Genomic DNA, 25,219 nt, shown 5'->3' with positions numbered 1-25,219 from the left:
ATGTGTAAAACTGTCATATGGACACTGAATTTTGTTTACGTCAAATGACATACTGTAAATATACCACTATGCTTTATTGCGGTCTGCCATCAACAAGGCGGCTTCTCATAAGTGAAATGAAAACATGTAAAGGGGCATAACTCCACAACAGTAACCACACAGAAAGGGCAGAGGGATGCAGTAGAAGATGCGGAGATATAAACCTGAGTGCATGCAACTAGGGTCTCAATCACAATATTTGAAAAGCATTTGTTTAGCACACGGTCAGGTGGATATGTAGTATGATGTTTTTTTTTTTTTTTTTTTTTGCATTGCTCAGATATTCCTGCCTTTACTCCTCTTAGCATTTGCTGTCCTGTCTTCTGGTCAAAATGCGGCTATCTTAATACATGTGCAAAAGCAAGGAACAAGAGAGAATTGTCGGGCAGTGATGTAACCAGACAACTTGACAACATACATATTGTACTCATGGCTGTGATGGATGTACAAACTCGCCCACAGCAATGGCCATAGTCTTCACTGCGTCGACGGTTTGAAGATGTCAACTGGACGCTTGAATGTCTAGGCGTATTCCATCACATTGGTTTAATTGATTCACAATTGAAAACGTTTCAGACTGCAACAGCCGTATAAATGTAAGCTGAATGAGTGAATGCGACCTTCTGGAGTGCATTATCAAGCGTTTTACTAAATGAACGTCATGTGTGAGTGTGAATCGTAATTAGGTACAACACGCGATCTCATGTGCTACTCCCTGATAACAACTTCACCAACGACAGTTACATGAGGAAATGTATAGAGACAGAGATCATACCTTTCATTAGATATTTCAGCAGGAGAATGCACTACTGTATGTTTTCTACAATGCGAAATGTATCTGCAGAAATAACAGGTACTGGCGCAACCCAGTCTTGCACGATTACCTGATTTATCGCCCCGTCAAACATGGCAAAATATGATTGCTTTATTCCATTTTGCCATGGCTCTTCATCAAACTGTTGATGTTTTGTGCTCTTCCATGCGAGCAGTGCGACAATCAGTTCCTCAGAAACAGTCCAAGACTTGTTTGGGGTTCGACACTATGACCTCGCAGCATGTGTAGAATTCACACCACACTGATTGATCAATTTCAGAAGTGCGGTGCAGCACTAAATTTATAACTACATTTAGATTGTCACGTAATGAATCTGAGGTATAAATTTCATTCAGCACACACGTAATCTTCATTGTGTTGCAATTTCTATAGCGAGCAGTGAACATTATATGCAAGTTTAAAATCATTTATGCTTTTTATAGATTGTAACAATCAAAATTTCGTGCACTACTTTACAAATCATTACCCTCATTATTTTATTGTACTCTCTTTCTGTTTTGCATGTTGTTTATATATATATATATATATATATATATATATATATATATATATATATATATATATATATATATATATATATATATATATGCCATTGCACTTTATTATTCAATGTCTCTGTAAAGGATTAAAACATGTTTTCTTTGTATCTTATTTATACAAGATTCCATTCTTATAGGTCAAATAAATGAATATGATTATTCCGTTATTTACTAAGGGACGAGTTTGAAAGCTATATTTTGCTACATTTGAAATTGAAAATACAAGGTTTTGTTTTGGAGTTATCACGACATCGTATATAAAATATCTACAATTTATTTATTTATTTCTTTTTTGTTACAATTACATATTCTTGAAACAATATTTCAATCTTCTTCATTCAATACTGTTTACAATTTTGTGTTTTCAGTTTCGTTTTCATTTTGAAGCATAACCTGAAATGAGAAAAGAAAATTGGTCTACGACTGATATTTTGAAATTCCTGAAACAAGGAACGTTCACTTTTTCTAAACAAAAGTTTGGAAACAAAAATATTTTATTTATTATATATATATATAAAAAAAAAAGATTTACAATTCTTAGTGTTACTATCAATTATAAGGAAATATTTTTAAAGTTATCGAGCTGATTTTAGGCAAAATGAAGCAGCATTTTTCTTACAAGAGAACAATCCGTAGAATCTTAAAATTATTGGGAAATAGAATGTAAGCAATTGTGACTATGTATTTAAACAGGATAACTCATGATATATTAGAAGAAGAGGAAACAAGTTTATACGGTGTGGTTGGTGGTAAGAATGTAGTGTGTTATAGAGTAAATGTTTAACGAAAAGAAATAAAGATTAATGAGAATATCATAATGGACAGGGATTATATGTATAATTAAAATCAGATATTTAGATGATTAGTCAATGTAGAGAGTATCCGGCGTAGTTCTTCAAAAAATGAAGTGTTCATTAAGAAACGTTGTGGTAGTTTTACATCAAGATATTCTTATGAGAACATATGTATAATTAGCGAATAAAATAATGATAAGGATTGTTATGAGAAGATGTTGCTATGAAGTTTGGATATGGAATATTGCAGAAAATATAGAAGAGTGGTCACTCATAAAATCGAACACAAGTAGAAGTATCTGATATAATTGACCATTATTACATACATAAAAGCCATATAGACGTACCGTTTCAATGCTTTTGAAATTTAATGAATCAAAAAAGGAATGAAAACAAAACAAAAATAAGAGGTAAAAATGAAATTTTAATACTCCTGGTAATTTCTGCACCTATTACTATTATGTCGTTTCACTACCTCTAAAAATTAGAACCAGTAAATTGTGTTATTTAGTTATGTCAATATACCCTTTAAAACTTGATTGTCTTCCATGGTTTTCTCCGTTAAAATTATCTAGCCGACAGAGAAATTGTAATTTCTCTACAATTACAAGCTCATATTTGGAAATTATTTTTGAAAATATTTAACATTTTAATGAAAATCGTTTCGTAACTGGAAATATTTTCATAAAGTTTACTTTCAAATTGCATCTTACTCGAGAAGCCTAATTATTCTGAAATAAGAAAAAGAATATCAATAATCGAAGAAGCTGAAACCTTGAAAGATAATTGAATTTTCAAGTTTTCCACAAATACTAGAAACAAATATTAACCACTCAAAAATAAAGTTTTGAATTAGTTTATGGAAAAAAGTAAAAATATGAAAACGAATTTTACAAGTTAACTTTGAAAGTTACCTTGATCAATATACAAGTCTCGTACTGCAAATATATCTTTAAGTTCGTTTTGGACGGCTCCTTATATAGAAAAACGATCTGAAATATTAAGAATGATATATCACTTTAAAAATTTTAAAAATTAAGTAAAATTATGGTTATTCGAAAGAAAATTTTATATTTTTTTCAAACTCCAACTTGATTAATACTATTTTTAAAGTAGATTTTAAAATTTCTTCTTTGAATACTAAACAATAATAAAAAAACAGATTTTTTTCAAAAACAATTTATTCCAATCAAGTTATATTTTGAAAAGTAAATTTAGAAAAAAAATATAATGGTTAAATTTTCTCTTGGATCATTATGTTTACTGCTACTGTCCGATTGTGCCTTGATACATCTTTGTACCACGTAGGATTGTAGTTGTTGCATTAAACCATGAATGGAAAGATAAATATTGTAAGGCGTGAAATAATTGTAATGTAAGGACAAGAACATTTTAATTTGTGGGGACTAAATCTAACGTGAAGTACACAATTTTGGTATGGCTTATTGAACTCTAGGCCACAACTTGTAAAATGTAGTCTAGTATTGATATTTTTGTTTATTAAACCCACTCAAATATCAACATCTGACCGATGTGTTGTTTCATTTTTATGTTAACGTGTGGTCACCGCAAGGGCGACTCTGAGATTGGCATTCAAGTGAATGTTGGGTAGCTATTAAAAGTTCTCTAAGTGACACACGACTAAACTTAAGAGAGAAAACAAAGTTCCGAGTTTAATGCTGGCTTAACACACATGTTCTCTTAATATGCTCTTTTGTAAATTTACAATTCAAATTAAATGTCAAAATATTGCTTTCCTTAAATTTTGAATTCTATCTTGAATATTTTATCGAAATCAAACCTTAACTGAATTATATTCAAACGGTTGTGGAGTAGTTTCTATTCTGCAAACTAGTAACTTGACAACCTGAATTTCGCAGATTTTCACATTATTCATTGTATTATTATTCGTTAAGAGTTTCTGAGCTAACAAATTATTGATCAAAAAGTCTAAATCGGAATTAAGTTATTCGGATAATTTGTCAGTCGTATTCTAAATGTTTCTAAGTTCTATTCAAATACTTTCAAAAGCGATTCCAAAGCGTAACTATAAAATTAAAAAAAAAATAGTGTTAATCCTGAGAAAAATAGCTTAGTGCAAAATGTGTCATTCATATATCAAAATATTGGTCCATAAATTTCAAGAACTTAACAAAAAATAGAATATTTATAACCGACTGTGAGAGGTAACCGAGGCGAGTATCAACATTTCTAAGTAATTTGACGAAAGAAAACACTCAGGTTCACTTTATAGTATAGTGCAAAAGCGCAAATAAACAAATCTTTATTAACCTTGTTTTAAAAATTAGAAAGCTGACTTATTTCTGGAATTAGTATCAATTAAAGTAAATAAGAAGAGCCTAATCAAATTAGTACACGTAAACCATAAAAAAACAACATTTGGACATATTACCAGTTCCAGATATTAGACGATCTACTAATACTAACGGATTAGTGAATTACTAAGGAATTAGCCCGATTACACATGAGATTGTGAAATGTGAGTGTATTTGTGAACTTTTTGAGGCTTCTAAATATTGTTTTAAAATGGATCAGTAGTTATTTTTTTCTATGTACGTCTATTCATGAAGATAAAGCTCCCAGGTTTGCGAAGTGCTGATACATTCTAATATGTGTAACTGTAAAGAAGTATTCAGTAATTCTTTACATATACCGAGTCTTATGTAGTGTTAGAAAATGAAAAGTAAACATTCCAAAAAACTGTACCTGAAATGCGGTATTTTCGTTGAGTTACTGGTAGAAGACGGTACATGAGATGGTCAATACCACCGAGCGATGATTATAGCATGAAACAAATGGACAGCTTCGGTGTCCAGTAGTGTAACTCAGAAATTGAAAGGTTTCAGAAGAAAGTTCAGCATCTCATGGAAAATGCATATATCTTTTATGGTTGCAAGAAAAAACATAATTATGATTTTTTGTTCTAGTGCTGATAGTGATATAATTTTGTCTTAATGCAATTTACATGACTTGTTGAAGTTCAAGATTCTCTTCGAGAAAATTTGGTGTAACTCCAAAATTAAATATTTTCAGGAATTTTGAAATTCAAGATATCATGAAAAAATCATATTTCTTTTATGATAGCAAAGAAACACATAATTATAAACTTTATATTCTAGTAATGATAGTGAATGTTCTCTCAGCGCAATTTACATGATATATTGAAGTTCAAAATTCTCTTCTGAAAATTCGGTATAACTCCGAAATTGAAAATTTTCAGGAGAGAACCTTGAAGCTCAAGATCTCATGGAAAAATTATATTTCTTTTATGTTTGGGAAGAAAAGCATAATTATGAATTTTATGTTCTAATGTTAATAGTGAATAATGTTCTCTTAATTCAATTTACATGACATGTTGAAGTTCAAAATTCTGTTCGGAGAAAAATCGATTTTCGAGTTACGCCACTTAACACCGAAGCGGTACAAATATTAGCTATAAAAATTCCGAGCACCTTATTTCGCTCTTGATTAGTTTTGGATTAAATAAATATCACGATGGCATAGGTAAGTTGAATGGACGCTGTTAAATTGGTTTATGTGAGAGGAAATCGATTGGCTTGCGAGCTTCTTAGATCTAATCCGTATTGAGCGCATTTGCAACTGTAGAACAAATCTTGATCAACTAAACTTTAGGTTGGAGAGGAGCGTTTCCACGCGAGAATGTTGAAATGCATTCCATCTAGAAGTATCTACTGAGATAGTATTTAGATGTACTATGTCCATATTTTGTTCATTTTTTTAGATAAAGAACATTGTCCATGATCATGTAGATTAGACAACCTATACATAGTGTAAATAAAAATAATTCACATAGGACCACGTCTTCTATGTTCACTTATTTTCAATGTATCTTCACTAAGAAGAACCGCACTGATGTAGACAGTGAGTAAAGTGTCTACCTTGGAACCAACTGATCAAGGTTTGATCGTTGATGAGGATGAGATTAATTTTTCGTTCCATCTTCGTCCCTTTTCTGCTCATGGGTTGATCCAGTCTCACTGAAATGTGAGGAGCGCAAAAGTAGAGATGGCAAAAGTGAACTTCCATCAGAACATTCATATGAACCGATACGTAACGTAAACTAACCTAACCTAGACTAACCTAACAAAACCTAACTTATCTATTACGTGCAAATAACAGTGATTCTATTCCTCTGACAAAAGTCACTCGATCTGCTCCAAGTACAGTCTTACCGTAGAGGTGACCAAAGCCTAGATCTGATTACAACACTTCCTACATATGCCCGAAGTCGCGTAAATGAGAATGATTATCTCCGCATTACTCGACGGATTTTCTTTGCTCTTTTTCTAATGGGGTATTATCTTTAGTTGTATTGTTTTATTGAACCGTCTTGTTTATATTATGTTGATTAGTACCGGAATATGGTGCAATTTATATAACTTATTGTGTCGTATACATTGGTGGCTGATAATTTATATTGTATCTGGTCACATGTAAAATAAAACTTTCCTCTAACTTTGGAAATATGCTATGCCACTCTCACGAAAACCGGAACTATTATTAACCTTACGTATTTCTGTTTGTATAACACACACACACACACACACAAACCACAATTACAATATAAACATGAGTTAAGTGAATACTCACAGTCTTGAAATCTCGTCCTCTAGCAAGAAGGATTGTCGTCTGGGGGATCCATTAGAGCAACCTTCAGTTCTTCGATATATTCCACTAGGTTCTCCGGCTTGCATGGGTCGTAGATTATTGCCATTGATAAACATAAGGCAGCCGAGGACTTTAATCCATCCTTGAACAAAAGATTCGGATTAACTAAAACATTTATGGATACTTACACGAAAGTTGGTGAGAATTTCACTTAAACAAAATACGAACTAGATATGCAATAAAAACTTCTTATTCTTCATACACAAAGTCCATTCATAGTAAAGACGATACATAAATCTGGTATGTTGAAGAGTGTTCAAAAAAGATTCTGAGGAGATTACTGACAATAATGGCAGTTATGTGGACATCTATTAAGTTTACAATTAAGTTACAGTTCGTTTGGTTTCTCTTTTGTTTCAGGGAAGATAATAATTCTGCAAAATTTGTCACCATGTTGATTTGGACATTGCATGAAAATATTAATTTGTGTTACATGAAAATTTTCCAAAGCATTTGAGGAAAAAAGGAAAATATTTGACACTATATAAACTGATCAACCAAAATTGTATCACCACCTAGCCAATGTCTGGCATACTCACCTTTGGCTCGGAAGAGAGCAGCAATGCTATTTGGCATGGATGCAATGAAGCCTTAGTAGGTGGCTAAACGCATCGTGTAAAACGTTTGTACACACGTCACTCAATTTCTGTATATTCTGAGGAAGTCGATGAGCTCGGATCTGATTTTCAATGATATGTCAAAAGTATTCAATTTGGTTAAGATAAGGTGAGCTTTGAGACCATCCCAGCAATTGAAATTCGGTTCTATGTTCTTCGATCCTTTGTAATACAATTTCGGTCTTGTGAGAAAAACGTTGTCTTAATGAAATATGCCATTCCCAGTCGAAATATGACCGATATTAATGAGTATACGTAATCAATAGCCGTCATGCTATCCTCCACACACACTACTGGATCCATAGATGATTATATGTAGGTTACCTAACTGTAATGAAGCCAAAACTGGCCTGCATTCATCCTATTATGCACCTCTTGAGCTACTGTACTCTTGGAAGATGACAGATTCTGATCCAGCCAACCATGTGATGAATGCAGTATCGTGGTTTATAGGACCATGCAACGGTGTAAGTTTGTTTTCGATCCAATGGCGATGAGCACGCCCACATTCCAGTTGTAATCGATTATGCCGTGCGGTTAACATTGATCCATGTCTGGTACGTCGGCTGTGAAGGCCCATATGTAACAGTGTAATATATGAGTGAATTTTATATTCGGGCGCATTCCTACTTTGATCAATGTTAAAGTCTGCTGTTACTTATGCCACAGTTTATTCCCTATTCTCTTATATCAACCTCGACAGTCTGTGACATCCAACACCTTTAATGAAGTGTGTCTGCCCCATTTTTGTGGTTTGCATCTCTATTCATCGTCCTTTCCTCATTTTTGGATTATACTAAACAAAACAGCTCGCGAACATCCGACAAGTGGTTTTTTTCCGAGACGCCCGTTCTTAAACGTCTGTTCATCACAATCTGGAATCTGTGAAGCTGTGATATATAGACGGTCTTCATCTTACGCAAAAGCGTCACACTTACCGAGTAATTATCCTGTCATTGTCTGATGAGTGGTTTTGCTGTGCCTCTTACGTCAATTCAACTTATACGTTGAAAAGTAGCTGAAGTTACAACGATTTTGCTGGTCAGTGAATTCATATTGTATATTTTATTACAAATCGTAGACTTTTCTGTGTGTATTTGAATATACATATTATTCCTTTCATATAGTAGTCGAAAAAAGTTTCTGTGACAAGTGCTGTCGAGAATTAAAGTCGATTGTCACTCAGAACAGTCGTGCGACTGCAGAGAAAATGACGACATGTCCATAAAGGGCTGGGCTGCACGGGTGAAGCAAATGACAAGGGGTCATAACAGTTTAGCACAACGCCAATAGTGTCCTAAGTATGTGACATTGACCTGCTAATGATTGGCAATGCATGATGTGATTGGATGAGTTATCGTTCATCTTATTTTAAACCACAGACCGTGTTCATGTGTAACGGATGCCTTAAAAGTACATGATCCGTAAAAGTTTCCGGCTAATCGTGGAATATGGCTGTGGTTCTATGCTGTTGTGGGTCATAATATTCAAGTTTTCTGTGGGTTCTGTGACGATGCTTACCTGTAGCGTAACTGCACATTATTATATCGTCATTTAAGTTGACAATGTATATCTTACGGTGCAGATGTTGCTTCCAGCTAATGACGCCATATTCCAAGATGATAATATGCGCATTCACACAGCTGGAGTCTTTGTTGTGTGGTTTTGCGAAATTTTAGTAGAAGTTTGAGCAACTCCTTTGGCTAATCCAATTCCTGCACCTGAACGTAATTCAGCACCTGTAGTTCGCTTTGGAGACCCGAATCCGAACATTTTTCAACTTCAGTAGCTCAAATGGTACTGAATGATGTGTTACACATGTGATAATGTAATATTTCCCTTCCCACTACTCACGATCTCTATGACTTCATTCCACATCGTATCAAAGCTGTTCTGAGAGCGAACGGGGTCCAACATCATATTAGTCTTGTACGTTGCACTTTTCTCAGGTGCTTCTCTTTTTCTGGTAACTATCTTTACAAGGCCTATTTACGAATGAGACAGTATGGCCCATTGCCAAGAATGGGCTATTTCCGGGGAGATTTTCTTGTACCATTTTTCATCTCTTCATTAGGAAATTTCACAAATTTATTATGCACACACATTTGAATATGACACGGGATTTTCCATTTATAAATATCCAAGTAAGAGTAAGTTGTTGAGCTAGAAATAGGTAATTGCTATTTTAGTTATGGATTAATATTCATTAATGCACTTTTCCACTGTTGACACCGTATAATTCTATCGCAATGTTAAAACTTTTCTATCGTTGATTGACTTCTTGAGCTACGTACAGTTTTCAAAAGTTATCGTCCAGCCGCCAGTGCGGGTTATTCAGGACTGTTTTATTGATGTGACAAACTTGTATTATTATTCATTAGGATGACCGGAATATATATATATTTTTCTTGAATATTGTTTGAGTTAGAGTAGCTTGCGTGCAAAATTGCATATATTTTTTCAGCATCTTTCCCTGCCTCGAAAAGGTTAACGTTTTCAACTGCTGCAAGTGAGCTACAAACTTATCACGGGACGCACTTTTGTAATGTATATTAATACAGAGTGAACTGCCTTTTAAAGTAAAACACAAATTTTGCAAGTTTTCAATGTTAAAGTTTATATGTTCTCGCTCATTTTTATGTTTCAAGACAACAAAGACTCAAGCAGGAGTTCTAAAAATGTCTTACGCTGTTTTAAGCATATTTTTGTTTATCAACTGCATATCATTTTTTTATATCTCTGTAAATTTACGAGTATAATACAAAACATAGTTTACTGCCTCTTATTCAGAACGTTTTTCGCAGCTTTTAACTGATTTTTGATGCTGTTATACTCGAAATTGTTGACATCAGTCATTGTTTCGACCCATTGTACTTCAATCAGTTTGGAAGAAATAACATGTAATTCTTCACATGTAGTCAGTCTTTTTTAAATCGAACCAGATAATGTCTTTAGGCTGGAAGGTGCCCCATGGAGGAGCTTTACTAGATGACGGTGAGAAAGTTCGTGCATGCAAAATAGACACATAGCTTCCTGCAACTCCTTACTTACTTTCTCCCATAATGACATTGCCCCACTAAATCTACCTGTATTGACTTCATCCATTGTATCTCAATGCAAGTACCTCGAAGTGTCGGTTCCTCTTTATTCAAGAAACTGAAAAATTCCTTTCGCTATTTTGTCTCCATACCATGAAAGCGGAACATGTCCAAGATACTTTGAACCGGGTTCTTCCACTGATGTATAGTGCTCTTCTTGTTTGTCTCTTTCATAAAATTAGTTTCCAATATTCTCCTCTTCGTCCATCGAAATAATGAATGCGAAATCCATATTTCGCTCCTATGTGTTTCATCAAATCAAACGCTGTTATTTTCTTTCTCCCGACAAATTTTCTATTTATCTATTGTGCAAGTGACGTCTTCTGAAGTGCATCATATTTACTACAGGGAGTTGGGGATAGTAGAAGTTTTGAACAGGAAGCGGTATACAAATAGTGGTTATAACAAAATGAAACCTTGTTCATGCATATATTTTTAAGCTAGGAAGAAACGATTGAAGTACACTAGGACCCACACAGCGTTGCCAGATATAACCGAAGGTGTAAACCAATTTTTTTACAAGTCACGTAAATTGACTCATAACTCATACGTATGGATTTTCGGAAAATTTTCAGTTCTTATAGAGGGTGCAGCTTAGAAACTATGAAGTGGAAAAAATAATTTTTCATTTCCACTTATAACTAATCGGATGGGGCATCTGTAAGGGGTTACTTAGGAAAACGTGGTTTTCATAAATTAACATTCTGAACTGGCAACAGTGTTGATGTTTCAGTGCATCAAAAGGTGTTTTAAGGATCTGTCTACATTATGCAATTCCTGTAAACAATGAAAAAGAAACTTTGAAATTATCATGACAAAATTTTTACCTACATGCACCCGGCAACACTGCTATTCATTGAATCAAAAAGGAGACACTTCCAGAGTCTGCCGTATAACTGACAATTCAGTTCGTGATGAATAGCAATGTTGCCGGTGGCATGAAAGTAAAAGCTTTATTATGATAATTTCAAAGTTTCTTTTTCATTGTTTTCATGAATTGCATAATGTAGACAGATCCTTAACACGCCTTTTGATGCACTGAAACGTCAGCACTGTTGCCAATTCAGAATGTTAATTTATGAAAACCACGTTTTCCCTAGTAACCCCTTGCAGAGGCCTCATCCTATTAATTATCGGTGGAAATGAAAAATTCTTTTTCCCATTCCATAGCTTCTAAGCCACTCCAACTATAAAAACTAAAAATTAGCGACAGAACACCCATACGTATGAGTTATGAGTCAATTTACGTGATTTGTAAAAAATTGATTTACACTTTTGGTTACATCTGGCAGCGCTGTGTGGTTCCTAGTGTACTTCAATCGTCGCTTTCTAGTCTAAAAATGTACACATGAACAAGCCTTTATTTTGGTATAATCATTATTTGTGTATCTCTTCCGGTTCAAAAGTTCTACTATCCCAAACTCCGGGTTGCATTGTATATTGGATACCCTGTATATTTTCTCCGATTCTTGTGCGAAAAGGAACAGGAAATACGTGAGGCAGTAGCATGTGAACTTGAAAAGAACTTTTCCTTTTGTATCCAAGTCCAGCTTCGAATTCGGATCCAGTAGTATTGCTTAAATCGGTCTCACCCCACTCCGGTGAGCATAATCTTGGGCTTGTCACGTGTTGTGTTGCGTTCGCTCTAAGCTTCACAATCTTGAAAATTTTCAGACGCAATGAGAATCAACAAAGGGGTGGCAAATATATATACAGACTTCCAAAAAAAATGTTAAACACAAAATGGTTCATGCTTCTAATTATGAATTTTAATTAGAATATTTACCCATTAACAATAATAATTTCTATATAACTCATGTTTTCCTTAAAATGCATTATAAACAAAGTGTTCTACCTGGGAGAGAATTTATTTCCGATACTTTACCGAAAACTATAAGGCAAAAATGCAGATCCTACCTTTGGCCGCAGAAACTTTGACCGACCGTAGGCAAGAAAAGGAGTTAACAAAAAATCTGCTATTTTGCATGCAACCTACTCTAACCCAATAACAACTTATCCACAAATTGTCTAAAAGAAATTCTATTTTTTGACCTATCATATTATTCATGTTCTTCACAGATCTTACCAACCTAGTGTTATGATCAGCCAGTGTCTCAAATTTTCTACACTGGTGTTCGTTGATTTCGAAAGATAAGAATAGCATTTTTATAAGGACGACAAAATGTTAAATACGCTCCTGCATCTGTATACCTTCTGTAACATAATTTGATTAATTTGGAATCGAGCTTCAATGATGGCTCAAATTTTCGATCCTTTACGCTAAAAAATTATATAATGTAGGAAATATGGGCCATTTGTTATCATCGTATACTATTACGTACTCAAACACACAACTTTATTAATTACTTTCAAAACCTTACGTAAAGTGCTCTGAAGTTTGCCATACCTCAGTGTGTAATTCACAAAATAAATAAATAAATATCCACTTCCAGAATTTAAAAATGTTTATGTAAAACATGTCCTGACGTGTGCACGAAAATGAGACTAAAAACTATGTACTAAATATTCACAATTTTTAAAAGGAAAGTAACATTACTGGTTCTTAACCACAACAATGCTTCAGCACAATATTGCTTCAACGGAAACAGTAAAAAACTAAAAGTAATAACGTAATATCTCTAAAACCTTCTGACCACAGTCGACGAAAAGTTGTAGCTTGGTTGACCAGTGTGACACTGGACAAAACACTAATAATACGATTAATCTGTGGTTACTTCCATTTCTAAGTAAACGATAAATTTATTTTGTATTCATTGTTTCTCAGTAAATATCTTTGCGACAAATTCTTCAATATTTACTATCAAGCGACGATAGGAGAGAGGAAAATATGGTAATCACAAAAAATAGTGGTTTCGAGATTTCATCGGACGCTTCATAATCCTCTGCATGACGAGAAGGGGACTTTTGAATGTCTACCTGTGTGCTCATCCGTCCGTCCGACTCTCCGTCCATTCTTCACGATTTAAAGATACTGTAAAGTCTGCTTGTGAAGGAATAGGTAGAGCATATGCAAATCAAATTGCAGTCCGGAATCGTTTTTTCCCCACTACTTTCTTTTATTATAAAATCCATTATAAACAGTATATTACAAAAATCACTGTAATGTAAATTCTCTATACTGGGTTAACAGAGGTGACCCATGGCCTAAGCAGTGTGGAGAAGGTTCTCCACAGAGCTCCGAAACAAGCTAGATGACTGAGGCTAGGAGTTCCAACAAAGCTCCAAGCAAACTGAGTGGGAAGAGAGGAGGCCTAGAGTTCCGAGCAAACTAGAGGCTTTGAGTTAGGAATCTCCTTGATTCTCCTTGAATCTCGCTGTTTCCATGTCATTTGCAGCTATAGTAATCCGTAGTAAGACACACATGGTTGATGTTTGTATGTCGATTATTTTAAACACAACTATGTGGGATATTACAATATTCACTTATCTAGAGGCCATACGGTTTAATATATCTAGACCAAATTTAAAATTTAAAGTTTTCGTATGCTTCCCTAGAGGCAAGTTTTGAGTTTTCTTCCTTCACCAAAAATAAGTGTAGTTTGCTGAAGTGTGAAAATCATAACTTGAGATTTTTTTTTCCGAGTACGACTTGTTTCTCTAATAATCCCATAATATGGAATAAATCTTTTCCCTGTTTATTCTTGGGGTGAGTTTTTTCGGACGATTTTCTCAAAAACGTTCTTATTCATATTTCACAAATAAATATTTAATTAATAAATTGACAATATAGCATATCTCATTTGTCCCCCAAAAATCCATAAGAAGTAGATTATTATTAATGTTGATATTATTCAGAGAATTTTCTCACAAAACGACACATGCTATTTTTTTCATATTTCATAAATAAACATTTCGTTAATGATCTGACGATATGACATAACTTACTTGTCCTGAACAAAATCACAAGGCGCAGATTAATCTTGGGGGGTTAGTTTTCTTCCAAAGCAGTTTTCCCAAAACATAATTTAGTTTAAGAAAGTGGAAAGATAAAGTTTACTGCTGTGGTCCGTAAGTTTTATTTATATCCAAGCACCAGGTAAAAGATAAGATTACTATTGTAATTTTATATAAAAAAAAAGTGTTCTTACTAAGCGGCGTGACAAACATCTTGGCATTTGAAGGCGGCGCTACAAGTTCCTTTTAAATGCTGCTAGCAAATGAGAGGCCAACTATATTGCCACGTTTATTTTGTACACATCCACGTCTATCCCCTGGCACCTGATCGCGCTGTACTTCATCTGCTTATCCATAGCCACATCCCTTTAGTGCTCGGCAACGTCGCTTCAGAGCTTGCGTTTTATTCGTTTAGCTGAAATGCCAAGATATTTGTCACAGGCTTTAGGAGCATTTAGCATTGCAATATGTGTATGTGTGAGTAAAAATAACATTAGTAATTAACTTAAATAAGCTATTCCCCATTCGAAGCGAAATAACTTCGAGAGTCTTCCTGATGTAGTTCATACATTGTAGAACACTATCTGCCACTCAAAGAGTTCCCAAATCCTTTTGTTCCAATACAGAAATATGTTAAAATAAAGAAATGAAAATTTGTTCTCCACGCATTCCTCAGAGTTGCCAGTCATGCATAACATGTGAATATTTTATAGCCCAAATTCTTTATTTCTGCGATAATATTCATATTGAAAACTATAATTCACACAATTAATCCAACATTTTTGCTTGGTGGTTAACAGTTAGGGGTGATTTTGTTTTAAATGAAACACCAAGTGAATGTTTCTGTTGCAATGGTTCGGTGGTAATGGTAAGTCGATAACCCTCGACACAATGAAAGTTTTCACGTGTCCGTAATGCCCTTTGATAGTTTTATTTCTGATAAAAAAAATATTGGTTCAGTTTGTAGTTCTACTCTATTTATGTAACAATCGAAGGCAGTTGTTCCCTTCTTCTGCTACCCCTTACGTTGCCTCTACATTTAACTGTCTTTGTATGCAATTATTATGTGAATAAAAATGTGATATCAAAATTCCCTATTTAGAAGAAATGAAAAAAAAATCAAGAACTGTAACTATACGACCATACTTACCTTCTTCCATATTCTAACCTTTTCTGCCAAAAAGTGTATGAAAAGTTGACCAAGTCCTTCATTACTTTGAAAGAAATCAACCAGCTTAGCAACCAGATAAGGTAAATTTCTTATTTCACTCTGAATGTCCACAATTTTCATCTGAAATAACGATATTAATTTTTTAGAAATGAAACGTAGAAGGATTAATAAGTTTCAACTTTATATTTAATTGTAGTAATAATGTCTTCATTATGACGAAGATGTTTAGAGTATAGATTCTCGCAACAACCTGGCTGTAGCCCACTTTAATCTAGGTCTTAGTAGATTGACGGAAAAAGCCGCAGCATATGATTTACAACAAAGTGAAACATACTAATATTCATAACCACAGGAAAAAATATGATGCAGTTATAAGCAAACTGTAGACATGAGGCGATCATAAAAGAATTGTGATTTGTCCCATAAATGTCTTCCTATTCGTTACTAAAATTTAGTTCTAAATTTTTATATTTTACATCTAAAATTACTCAAGCTAGTAACGTGAATATCTACTTTTGTTTTTATTAAAACCATCAAATCGGATTTGGACATATATATATGACATCAGGGCAACAAATGTTAATGAGGTGAGTGGGAAGGAGTGAGTTTAGAATATTGGGAAGCCTTTGTCTAGGATCTAATCCTAGTGTTACCAATAATTATTTCCGTATTTGTAAAGAAGTCACTATTTTATATCAAACTATTACCTTATGGATTTAATAAGAGAATTTATAAACATTTTGAAGAAAGGCAAGTTATGTTGTAGAAGTATCTTATTTTGAAAACTTTGCGTTCTCTTTGCAGGAGTAAATAAATGCAACTTATTGCAGACAATGTGAAAGGGTATTATCCTTACTTTCATCGTAAAATGGAATGATGTTCAATAAGGTTTGACATGTTTGTTCGACTTAATTGTTTCAGCCTCAACTTAGTACCACGTTTCATTTTGGTGAATTTTATATATTCCTTTCCAGCTTATAACGAAAGAAATTTTCTCAATCAGAAATCTAGATGTAGGGACTGACGTTTGCACATAATATATATATATATATTAATTCTTGTTGGACGTGAGCTCCTTCGTGGTTAGCGTACGCGCCTTTGGCGTGGAAGACCCCGCTTCGATTCAAGGCGGGAGCTTATGTGGTTCGGATTCCACGTTAATCAGGCATGCCCGTCTCATATAGCCTCGCTGCTGAACGGGACGTTAAACTGAAAATCAAATCCACTCTTGTTGGACGTAATATATGAACAAATAAAATAATAATATAGTATTACTTTTCTCCTAGTTGACTTACTCAAGTCCTTATTCAAAATGTATATATATACATACATACAGGGTGTAAAAAAGGTTGTTTACAACGCTTGGTAGGTGATTCTACAGATGAAAACAAGTAAAAATGTCTAGGTAACACAATGTCAATCTCGGCCTCCTAACCGAGTTACGGACGTCCAAGAGGGTGGGAAAATGAACTTTGAAGGCTAACTCTGGCAAAACGACCAGATATAAGAGGGAGGTGTTAGGCGGCCCACACAGACTCTCAACATGGACTATCCAAGGATGCTAAGATTAGATGTGTACAAGGCGAGCGCAATGAATCCCGCAAAGGATGCGAAGCATGTCGCGGACGTTATGAGGGCAAAGTGAGGTGAGAGGATGTATGTGAAGTGTTCATGCATACAGAAACGAATAGCTGAAGTATGTATGCGTATGCAAGATGGCGGGATAAGTGCGTGGTTGCATAACCGTACAGGAAAGAAGCTCGATTTCGACAGGTTTATTCAAAGCATATGTTCGAGAAAGCAGAAAGGGCAGTCCGACAATGGGGTAGGAACATACAGCGCTCTACATAGGGTCGACAGTTGTGCAATTAAAAGGCGCTAATAGGGAGGTGATGCAACGTTCACGATAGAGGAACCGAAACCGGTTCCGGTGATAGTACTCGTAGAAGATGAGCTGCAGCTGATTACTACAATTGCAATAATGAAAAACTGAGTAAAGAGATTCACACAGTACGGCAAGATGCCGAGGCACAGCAAAAGTTTGAACTGGCATCCAAGATTCAACATGTGATTCTGCGCATGGAGAGTGAAAGGGCGATTCGATAAGCATTTAATAATAATAATAATAATAATAATAAGAAGAAGAAGAAGAAGAAGAGCTCCCTTCTGGCTAAGCGGTTAGCGTACACGCCTTCGGCGTGGGAGGCCCGGGTTCGATTTCCGGCGGGAGCTCATGTGGTTCGGATTCCACGTTAATCAGTAGGTACACGTCTCATATAGCCTCGCTGCTGAAAGGGACGCTAAACTAAAATCGACTCAACTCAATACTAATAATAATAATAAGAAGAAGAAGAAGAGAAGGAGGAGGAGAAGAAGAAGAAGATGGTAAGGAATACGAATTAAACAAATGTATTATTGTACTAGTATTTAGTATTAGTGTTAGTATTAGCACCGTCACTACCTGCATTGTACTAGCTACCTGTTGTCTCAACTGGACCTACATCGAAGTACAATGACTTCCCTAAATATTACAGATGTATATGTTGAATATGCCATGTGGATCTCAATGTTCTGTGCTCATGCGTAGAAAGATTCATCGAGACACTCAGCGTGTGTGTTGAAACTGTCCTCCATGAACAGCATTGCACAAGTGACATCGGTTAATAACAAAGTGCCTGGTACAGCCAAATACTTCCGGTGTATCGGGAATTCGCGCTGCAGCAATCGAAATACAAGCCACGAGTTCATCGGCTCTTTGCACAGGTGTTTCATAGACAAGCCATTTCATTTCATCCCAGAGAAAGAAATCCATGGGTGTGAGATCTGGCGAGCGAGGTGGCCATAATACTGGACCACCCCTATCATGCCATCGATTACCGAAAGTTTCATGCAGGAATATCCGATACACCGGTTTGTACAAGTTGGTCAAAATGAGTAGGTGCGCCGTCATGTTGGATCCAGAGCCGCTGTCTCAATGCCAAGGGTACATCCTCGAGAAGTAGAGGTAAGACCTCAGTAAAACGGTAAGATAATTGCCACCAGTCAGACGATTAGGTAGGATGTACGGTCCAATCAGGTGGTCATGTATGGTGCCACACCAGACATTGACAGCAAACCTGTTCTGATGCAGCTGCACAAGGGTTGCGTGAGGATTATCCTCAGCCCATACATGATTGTTGTAACCGTTTAGTACGCCTGCTCTGGTGAATATATACTCGTTCGTCCATAAAGTAACTGTTGAGAAGTCTGGATCAGCAACAGTGCGCTGCAGAAACCACTGGCAGAAGTCCACAGGCGGTTGAAAGTCTACAGAGGATAAATTATGAACCTTTTGAAACTTAAAAGGGTGCATTCGTTCCTCGTACACAACCTGCCACACAGTCGTATGACTTGTGTTTAGCGCCTGACCTACGGAGCGCGTGCTGGTTTCAGGATGAGACGTAAATGCTTCCAGCACGTTTTTCTCAAATGTAACAGTTCGCACACTTCGATTTCGTCCTACTTCTTGTCGGGGTTTCTGTAGTGATCCTGTGTCCCGAAGTCGGCGATCGATGGTTTGAAAGAAGACGTGCGACGGTAATCTCCTATTCGGGAACCTTCATACAGACGCATTGCCTCCCGGCTGTTACTTCTCGCCTCGCCATATATGAGATGCATCTCAGCAAGCTCAGTAAAAGAGTAGTCCGCCATTCTATCCGTTGCACTGTCGTTCAAGGTTTTGGGAGTACCACAATGGTAAGCGGTAAAACTATTTAAATGATTATTCTTTCTATTGTTTCTACTATCATTCACGTGCGAGTTATCAGTTGCGCAATTCAATACACTGAGGAACTAATACACTTTACGAGAACACTGACACACGCACACAAACACTCACACAGAAGCACCTAAAAAAGCATTTACTGGACGGCATCAACTATCAATGCAGCTCCAACTAATTGTGCAACTCAGTTACGAGCCCTGTGTATTCGATACGCCACCTAGTGTCAAACCAGAGACAGAACCACACATGTCGCTTAGTGAACGAAGAAACTACGTCACTTGCAGCCCGGGGACGCAATTTCATGTTGAATCATGGAGAAACTTACACACATACGGATCCTGTCATTCATATCGGTGTTTGTGTAGGGCAAAATTAACGAGTGATAATTTTTTTTAGAAGTACTGTAATTACATATGAATCTACAAATGTATTACTAGTTGCATGTGAAGATAGTTTGTTTTTCTTTTTTTCTGAGCTCCGCAAACGAAACTGAGCTCCTAAAATCACCTTTGCGACTACGTTTAGCTGAACGTTGAACAGCTTTGGTGTGTAGTAAATCTGGATGATATCTCATGGTGTGGATAAAATAGATGAATGCAAAATCAGCGCTAATGTTTTCGTGTTGAATTATTTTCGTTCCAGTGTTTTACTTTAAAAGGCTAGATACTTAAACATAGAGTTCTGCTATTTACTTAAGGCCCTTCTAAACGCTCCCCACAACTTTTCTCCCCGATATATAAAATTCGTGTGAAAACTGAATATAATATTCAGGTTTTGGAAAGTGGGCCACATAATAGTTATGGTACTCATAAACTAAGAAACGATTCAAATAACGTTTGTGACATTTGATAGGACAGCCTATGACAATCATTTGGCTGCCCTCAAAGGTATCGAATATCTTTTCTGGAAATCAATTATTTAAGATAACTTCATAGAGTTCCATGATCACTGTGTGGCCGAATTTTCAAAATTCGACTACTTTCATTCGTTTTCCCACAATTTTGAAAAACCGAGAAACGTTGTGGGGATCGTTTAGAGGAGCCTTACTCAGCAATGGGAAGTCCTTAAATTCCACAGTAACCTTGTCATGTCGTTGATAAAACTTCGAATAATTGATTTGCAGTGTATCAAAATATGTTAATAAATAGTAAACATCTAGCTAGACGTGACGCTTAAGAAACGCAACCACAGTTAAGCCATAGTCTGTCGGTTATAAAGAACTCTGCTTCTTCCTTTCGTAACGACAGGCAAGGTTGCCAGATTTCCAACACTCCTCAGAAAGCTATTCCTAAATCACCTGGTAACTTCTCGCTTTAGAGGTGTTTTACTGCTTCATAAAACAGTGGGCACTGTTGTTTGCCCGACGCGTCAAGTACGCGAGGGACCATTTATTATTATTATTATTATTATTATTATTATTATTATTATTATTATTATTATTATTATTATTATTATTATTATTATTACTTAAATGCTCATCGAATTGCCCTTTCACCCACATGTTCAATCCCCGATGCCAGTTCCCACTGCTGCTGTGTCTCGGCATCTTGCCGTACTGTGTGAATCTCTTTGCGGGTGAATTCCTATTGAAGAACACTCCATTTGTGTGGATAATTTCGTCTAAACAAGAAGTAGTTTAAAATTATGCAGTCTAGCAACATCTTTTATACTTCTAACTACAGTTTGAAAAGCTTAGTTACTAAATTAAACTTGCATTAATAATAAGAGACAAGTAGAACCAGTGTTCAAGCTCAGTTCATTATCAAAAACCGTAACTTCTCATTCAAATGCTCTTTTTATACAACAATGGCAATGGTTAGGAATATTTTACATTTTTCAATGCATAGTTCAATGCATAGGTAATATACAATTATCCGAATTCACAACTTTGTGTGATGCATAGTTTCGTTATAAATACCCTCAAACGTATTTTACATTCTAACGCAGTGGTCGAATTCAGCCTTAACTACTCAGTTTTTCATTCTTGTTGTTTGTATTGCAATCGTAGTAATCAGCTGAAGCATATCTTCTACGAGTAGTATCACCGGAACAGATTTCGGTTTCTCTTCGTAAACGTTGCATCGCATCCCCATTAGCGGTTTCTAATTACCCAACTGTCTACCCTATGTAGAGCGCTTTATGTCCCTATCCCACTGCCGAACTGCCGTTTCTGCTTTCTCGAAAACATACTTTGAATAAACCTGTCAAAATTGCGCTTCTTTCCTGTACGGTTATGCAACCATGCACTTAACCCGCCACCCTGCATACGCATACATACTTCAGCTATTCGTTTCTGAATGCATGAACACTTCTAACACACCCTCTCACCTCACTTTGCCCTCATAACATCCACGGCATGCTTCGCATCCTTTGGGGAATCCCTTGCGCTCGCTCGCCTCAAATCTTAGTATCTTTGGATAGTCCATGTTGAGAGTCTGTGTGGGCCGCCTAACATCGCCCTTCTACCTCTTGTCGTTTTGAAAGAATTAGCCTTCAAAGTTATTTTTCCCACCGTTTTGGACGTCTGTAACTCGGTTAGGAGGCCGAGATGGACATTCTGTTACATTGACATTTTTACTTGTTTTCATCTGTAGAATCAACTTCCAAGCGTTGTAAACAACCTTTCTTTACACCCTGTATATATATATTCTTTCCTTTCAAACCTTAGATCATTTTATAAAGATAATAGAAATATGCAAATATTTAAAATAAAAAAGTCACTATAAGTTTTATCCAAAACTGTAAAGGTAACCAAAAAAGTTCTGTCGCTTTTTCACCCACCCTTGAACATCAATATGTCACCTAAGACCTATCTGGAAGATCAAAAATAGTCCCCTTCAACATTGACGACGTTCTGAAAACATTCTGGAAGACCAAGGATTACCTCGTGGTAGAACTTGGTGGCCGTCAATCGAAGAAGGTATCAAGTGCATATTTTACATCTACTAGGGATTTGAACTGGCGTCCTCTAAAGTGATTGTCCGAGGAATGAACAGGTGGTAATCGAACGGTACAATGTCCGGGGAGTGTGTTGGATGAAATAGTGTTTCCCATCTAAGGCATAGAATGGTGTCCCGAGCCACCCTATCCACGTGGGGCTTAGTGTTGTCGTGTAACACGACGGCCCATTTGCGATTCAGAAGTGCTGGGTCAAGAGTTTTGATTTCTTTGAACACGGCTCAACTGCTGACAGTACACAGTTTCATTTATACTCTGACCAGCTGGTAGCAGTTCCTGATGCATGATGTCGCGAGCAGTCTACCAAACACACAGGAATACATTCTTCTGGTGCAGTACTGGTTTCGACTGTTTTTAACTTGTTCATGGGATGCAAACTAATGATGACGGCGCCGTGGAGCTTTATACAAGACCAACTTCTCATCACGTGTCAACACCTTGTCCAGAAATGTTTCCTTCCTCAGACGAGACAGCAAAGAAAAACAGGTGTCTGCTCTCGTTGCCTTCTGCCCCGTAGTCAAATCATGTGGGACTCCTCGACCCAACAACCCACCCAACACAAGTACATACTGGTCATGTGTAAAGAATGTTCCTCGAGGTACATTGTAATGTACATGATAGGTACGTGAATAGAGCAATCATGCGAAATACACGTGTAAGGAATAAGGTTACTTCCGCCCAAAAGTACGTGCATGACATATACCGAGGAATGTATCTATTATGTGTATACCACGTACCGTGTATGTACTTGACACATTTACTTGGCATGTGCCAGGAATGTACTAGGCATGTCAGTAATGTTCCTTAGGGCAGTGCTATTCAACCGGGGGTGCGAGTACTTAAATCCTAAAACCTTAAAGCTTCATTTTTACGTTCGAATGTAGAAACATGTACTTTTAAAAAAAAAGCCACGAAACTAACTCTGAAAATAGATTCTCTCCTCCGGCATCTGTGTAGCAATTTATTTATCTATCTATTAAAATGCTAGAGTAACATTTAAGAGCGACTTTTTTTTAATTGCTAGCCGAAGGCTAGCTCCCTTGCGAGGGTTACGCCCTCTATCCGGGGTGAGTGCTGAAAGTATTGGGGTAGTAAGGAGATTGGAGCTGGTCTATGGGATGTAGGAGAACTGGAACATCATGTATTTAAGTAACACTTTATTATGTTTCAACTTTATTTCATTTTATTATAGTATCCATCAGACATTATGATCTTGTGATCATAATCATAAGGGCAGGAAAAGATGATGGTGAGGTGCACTTCACAGGACAAACACAAACAATTTGTTAAAAAGACGAATGCTGGTTATCTTCTTGTCCAGGGGCTACTCTGGACAGTGATGAAGACATGTGAAGCCCTGTTAGTATAATGGATTTACAGTGCAGTAAATGTGGGTGAAACATGATGGGGAAGATGATCGGAAGAATAGGCAGATGCGACAAAATGGTCGGGGTGATCAGGTGGAAGAGTTTTGAGATAAAGGGAGAAGAGCAGAAATAAAGGACAGGTGATGAAATTATAACCCAGATCGTAGTTGCGATCGATATCCATCGTGTCCACAAGTAGAGGGTGCCGTTGCTGAAAGCGGGTAGTTATGAACCTGAGCCTTAATTTTTCGATGTGATGAAGTAGGGTAGGAAACGTTATGCGGTCATACAACTCCTGCGTTGGACTCGGAAGCTTGATTCTGTATGCTAGACGAAAAGCATGTCGTTCGAGCACTTTTAATTTGTTGTAGAAGTAAGGTAATGCACTAACCCAGGCGGGATGTCCATATGTTAAGACAGGGCGCAAAAATACCTTGTAGGTATTGAGTACTGTAGAAGGCTGTAATCCCCATGTGGTACCTATAAGACGTTTAAGAAGGTTTAAGCGATTATAGGCCTTGCGAGTGATTTCTTTAAAATGTGGGCGCCAAGTTAGATGATGGTCGATAGTGAGACCGAGGTAAGTGACCTGTTTAGTGGGTTGAATTCGTGTACCGTCGACACTGATGTTAAGGAGATTCGGATTTTTCTGTACTCGAGAGCGCTTGCGAGGTGGAATAAAGACAATTGCCTGCGTCTTAGTGGAGTTTATGTGAAGTCGCCACTTATTGCACCATCGAAAGAAGGAGTCAATTGCTATGCTGAGAGAGGAGTTAATCTGTTGAATGGTTCGGGCTGTACAGAGAAAAGCAGTGTCATCAGCATATTGGAAAGTGTGCACATTGAGAGGAAGTGCCGGCATGTCAGCTACAAACAGAAGATATAGTAGGGGTGAGAGAGCAGAGCCTTGGGGCACACCAGAGTGAATAAAAATCGGATGAGAGAAGGAGCTATTGATGGTTACATAAGAGAGGCGGTTAGAAAGAAAGTGAAATATGAATCGGAGATAAGAAAGCGGAAGTCGGAAGCGGTGTAGTTTGAACAGAAGAGCTAAATGCCAAACTTTATCAAAAGCTTTTTCGAGATCGAAAGGGATGAGACAAGACGGTCGAGCAGTATTATAATGATTGGTAATGAGATTTAAGAGTCTGAGCAGTTGATCGTTGATGCTAAAATTAGGTCTAAATCCAGCCTGATGCACAGGAAGCAAATTATGGGTAGAGAGATGGAGATGAAGTCTGGCGACGATGATGCGCTCGAGAATCTTGCTAAATACGGAGGTTAGCTGTATTGGACGGTAAGATGCAACAGAATCTGGAGGTTTGTTAGGTTTCAGAAACATTAAAGTAGGGGATGTTTTCCAGTCTGAGGGGAAGTAGCCGGTACGAAGTATAAATGCATAGACATAAGAAA

At 36.5% G+C, this 25,219-nt stretch overlaps 1 protein-coding gene across 1 annotated transcript in view; it reads right to left on the bottom strand.

Moving 5' to 3' along the window:
* Positions 1 to 3,119: 3,119 nt before the first annotated feature.
* Positions 3,120 to 25,219, bottom strand: part of LOC145674172 (condensin-2 complex subunit G2-like) — a 165,313-nt gene continuing 143,213 nt past the window's right edge. Inside the window, exons 19-21 of the mRNA XM_081744004.1 lie at positions 15,698 to 15,838; positions 6,840 to 6,999; positions 3,120 to 3,199 (exon numbers count right to left, since the gene is read on the bottom strand). Of these exons, the coding sequence (XP_081600130.1) occupies positions 6,859 to 6,999; positions 15,698 to 15,838 (282 nt within the window). The 3' untranslated portion in view covers positions 3,120 to 3,199; positions 6,840 to 6,858. The remainder of the gene's footprint in view (positions 3,200 to 6,839; positions 7,000 to 15,697; positions 15,839 to 25,219) is intronic.

The sequence above is a fragment of the Thermobia domestica genome, chromosome 17 (genome assembly GCF_964235325.1).
Source record: "Thermobia domestica chromosome 17, izTheDome1.hap1.1, whole genome shotgun sequence".
In the NCBI taxonomy this organism is placed as follows: Eukaryota; Metazoa; Arthropoda; class Insecta; order Zygentoma; family Lepismatidae; genus Thermobia; species Thermobia domestica.
This window is presented reverse-complemented; position numbering and strand designations above follow the sequence as displayed.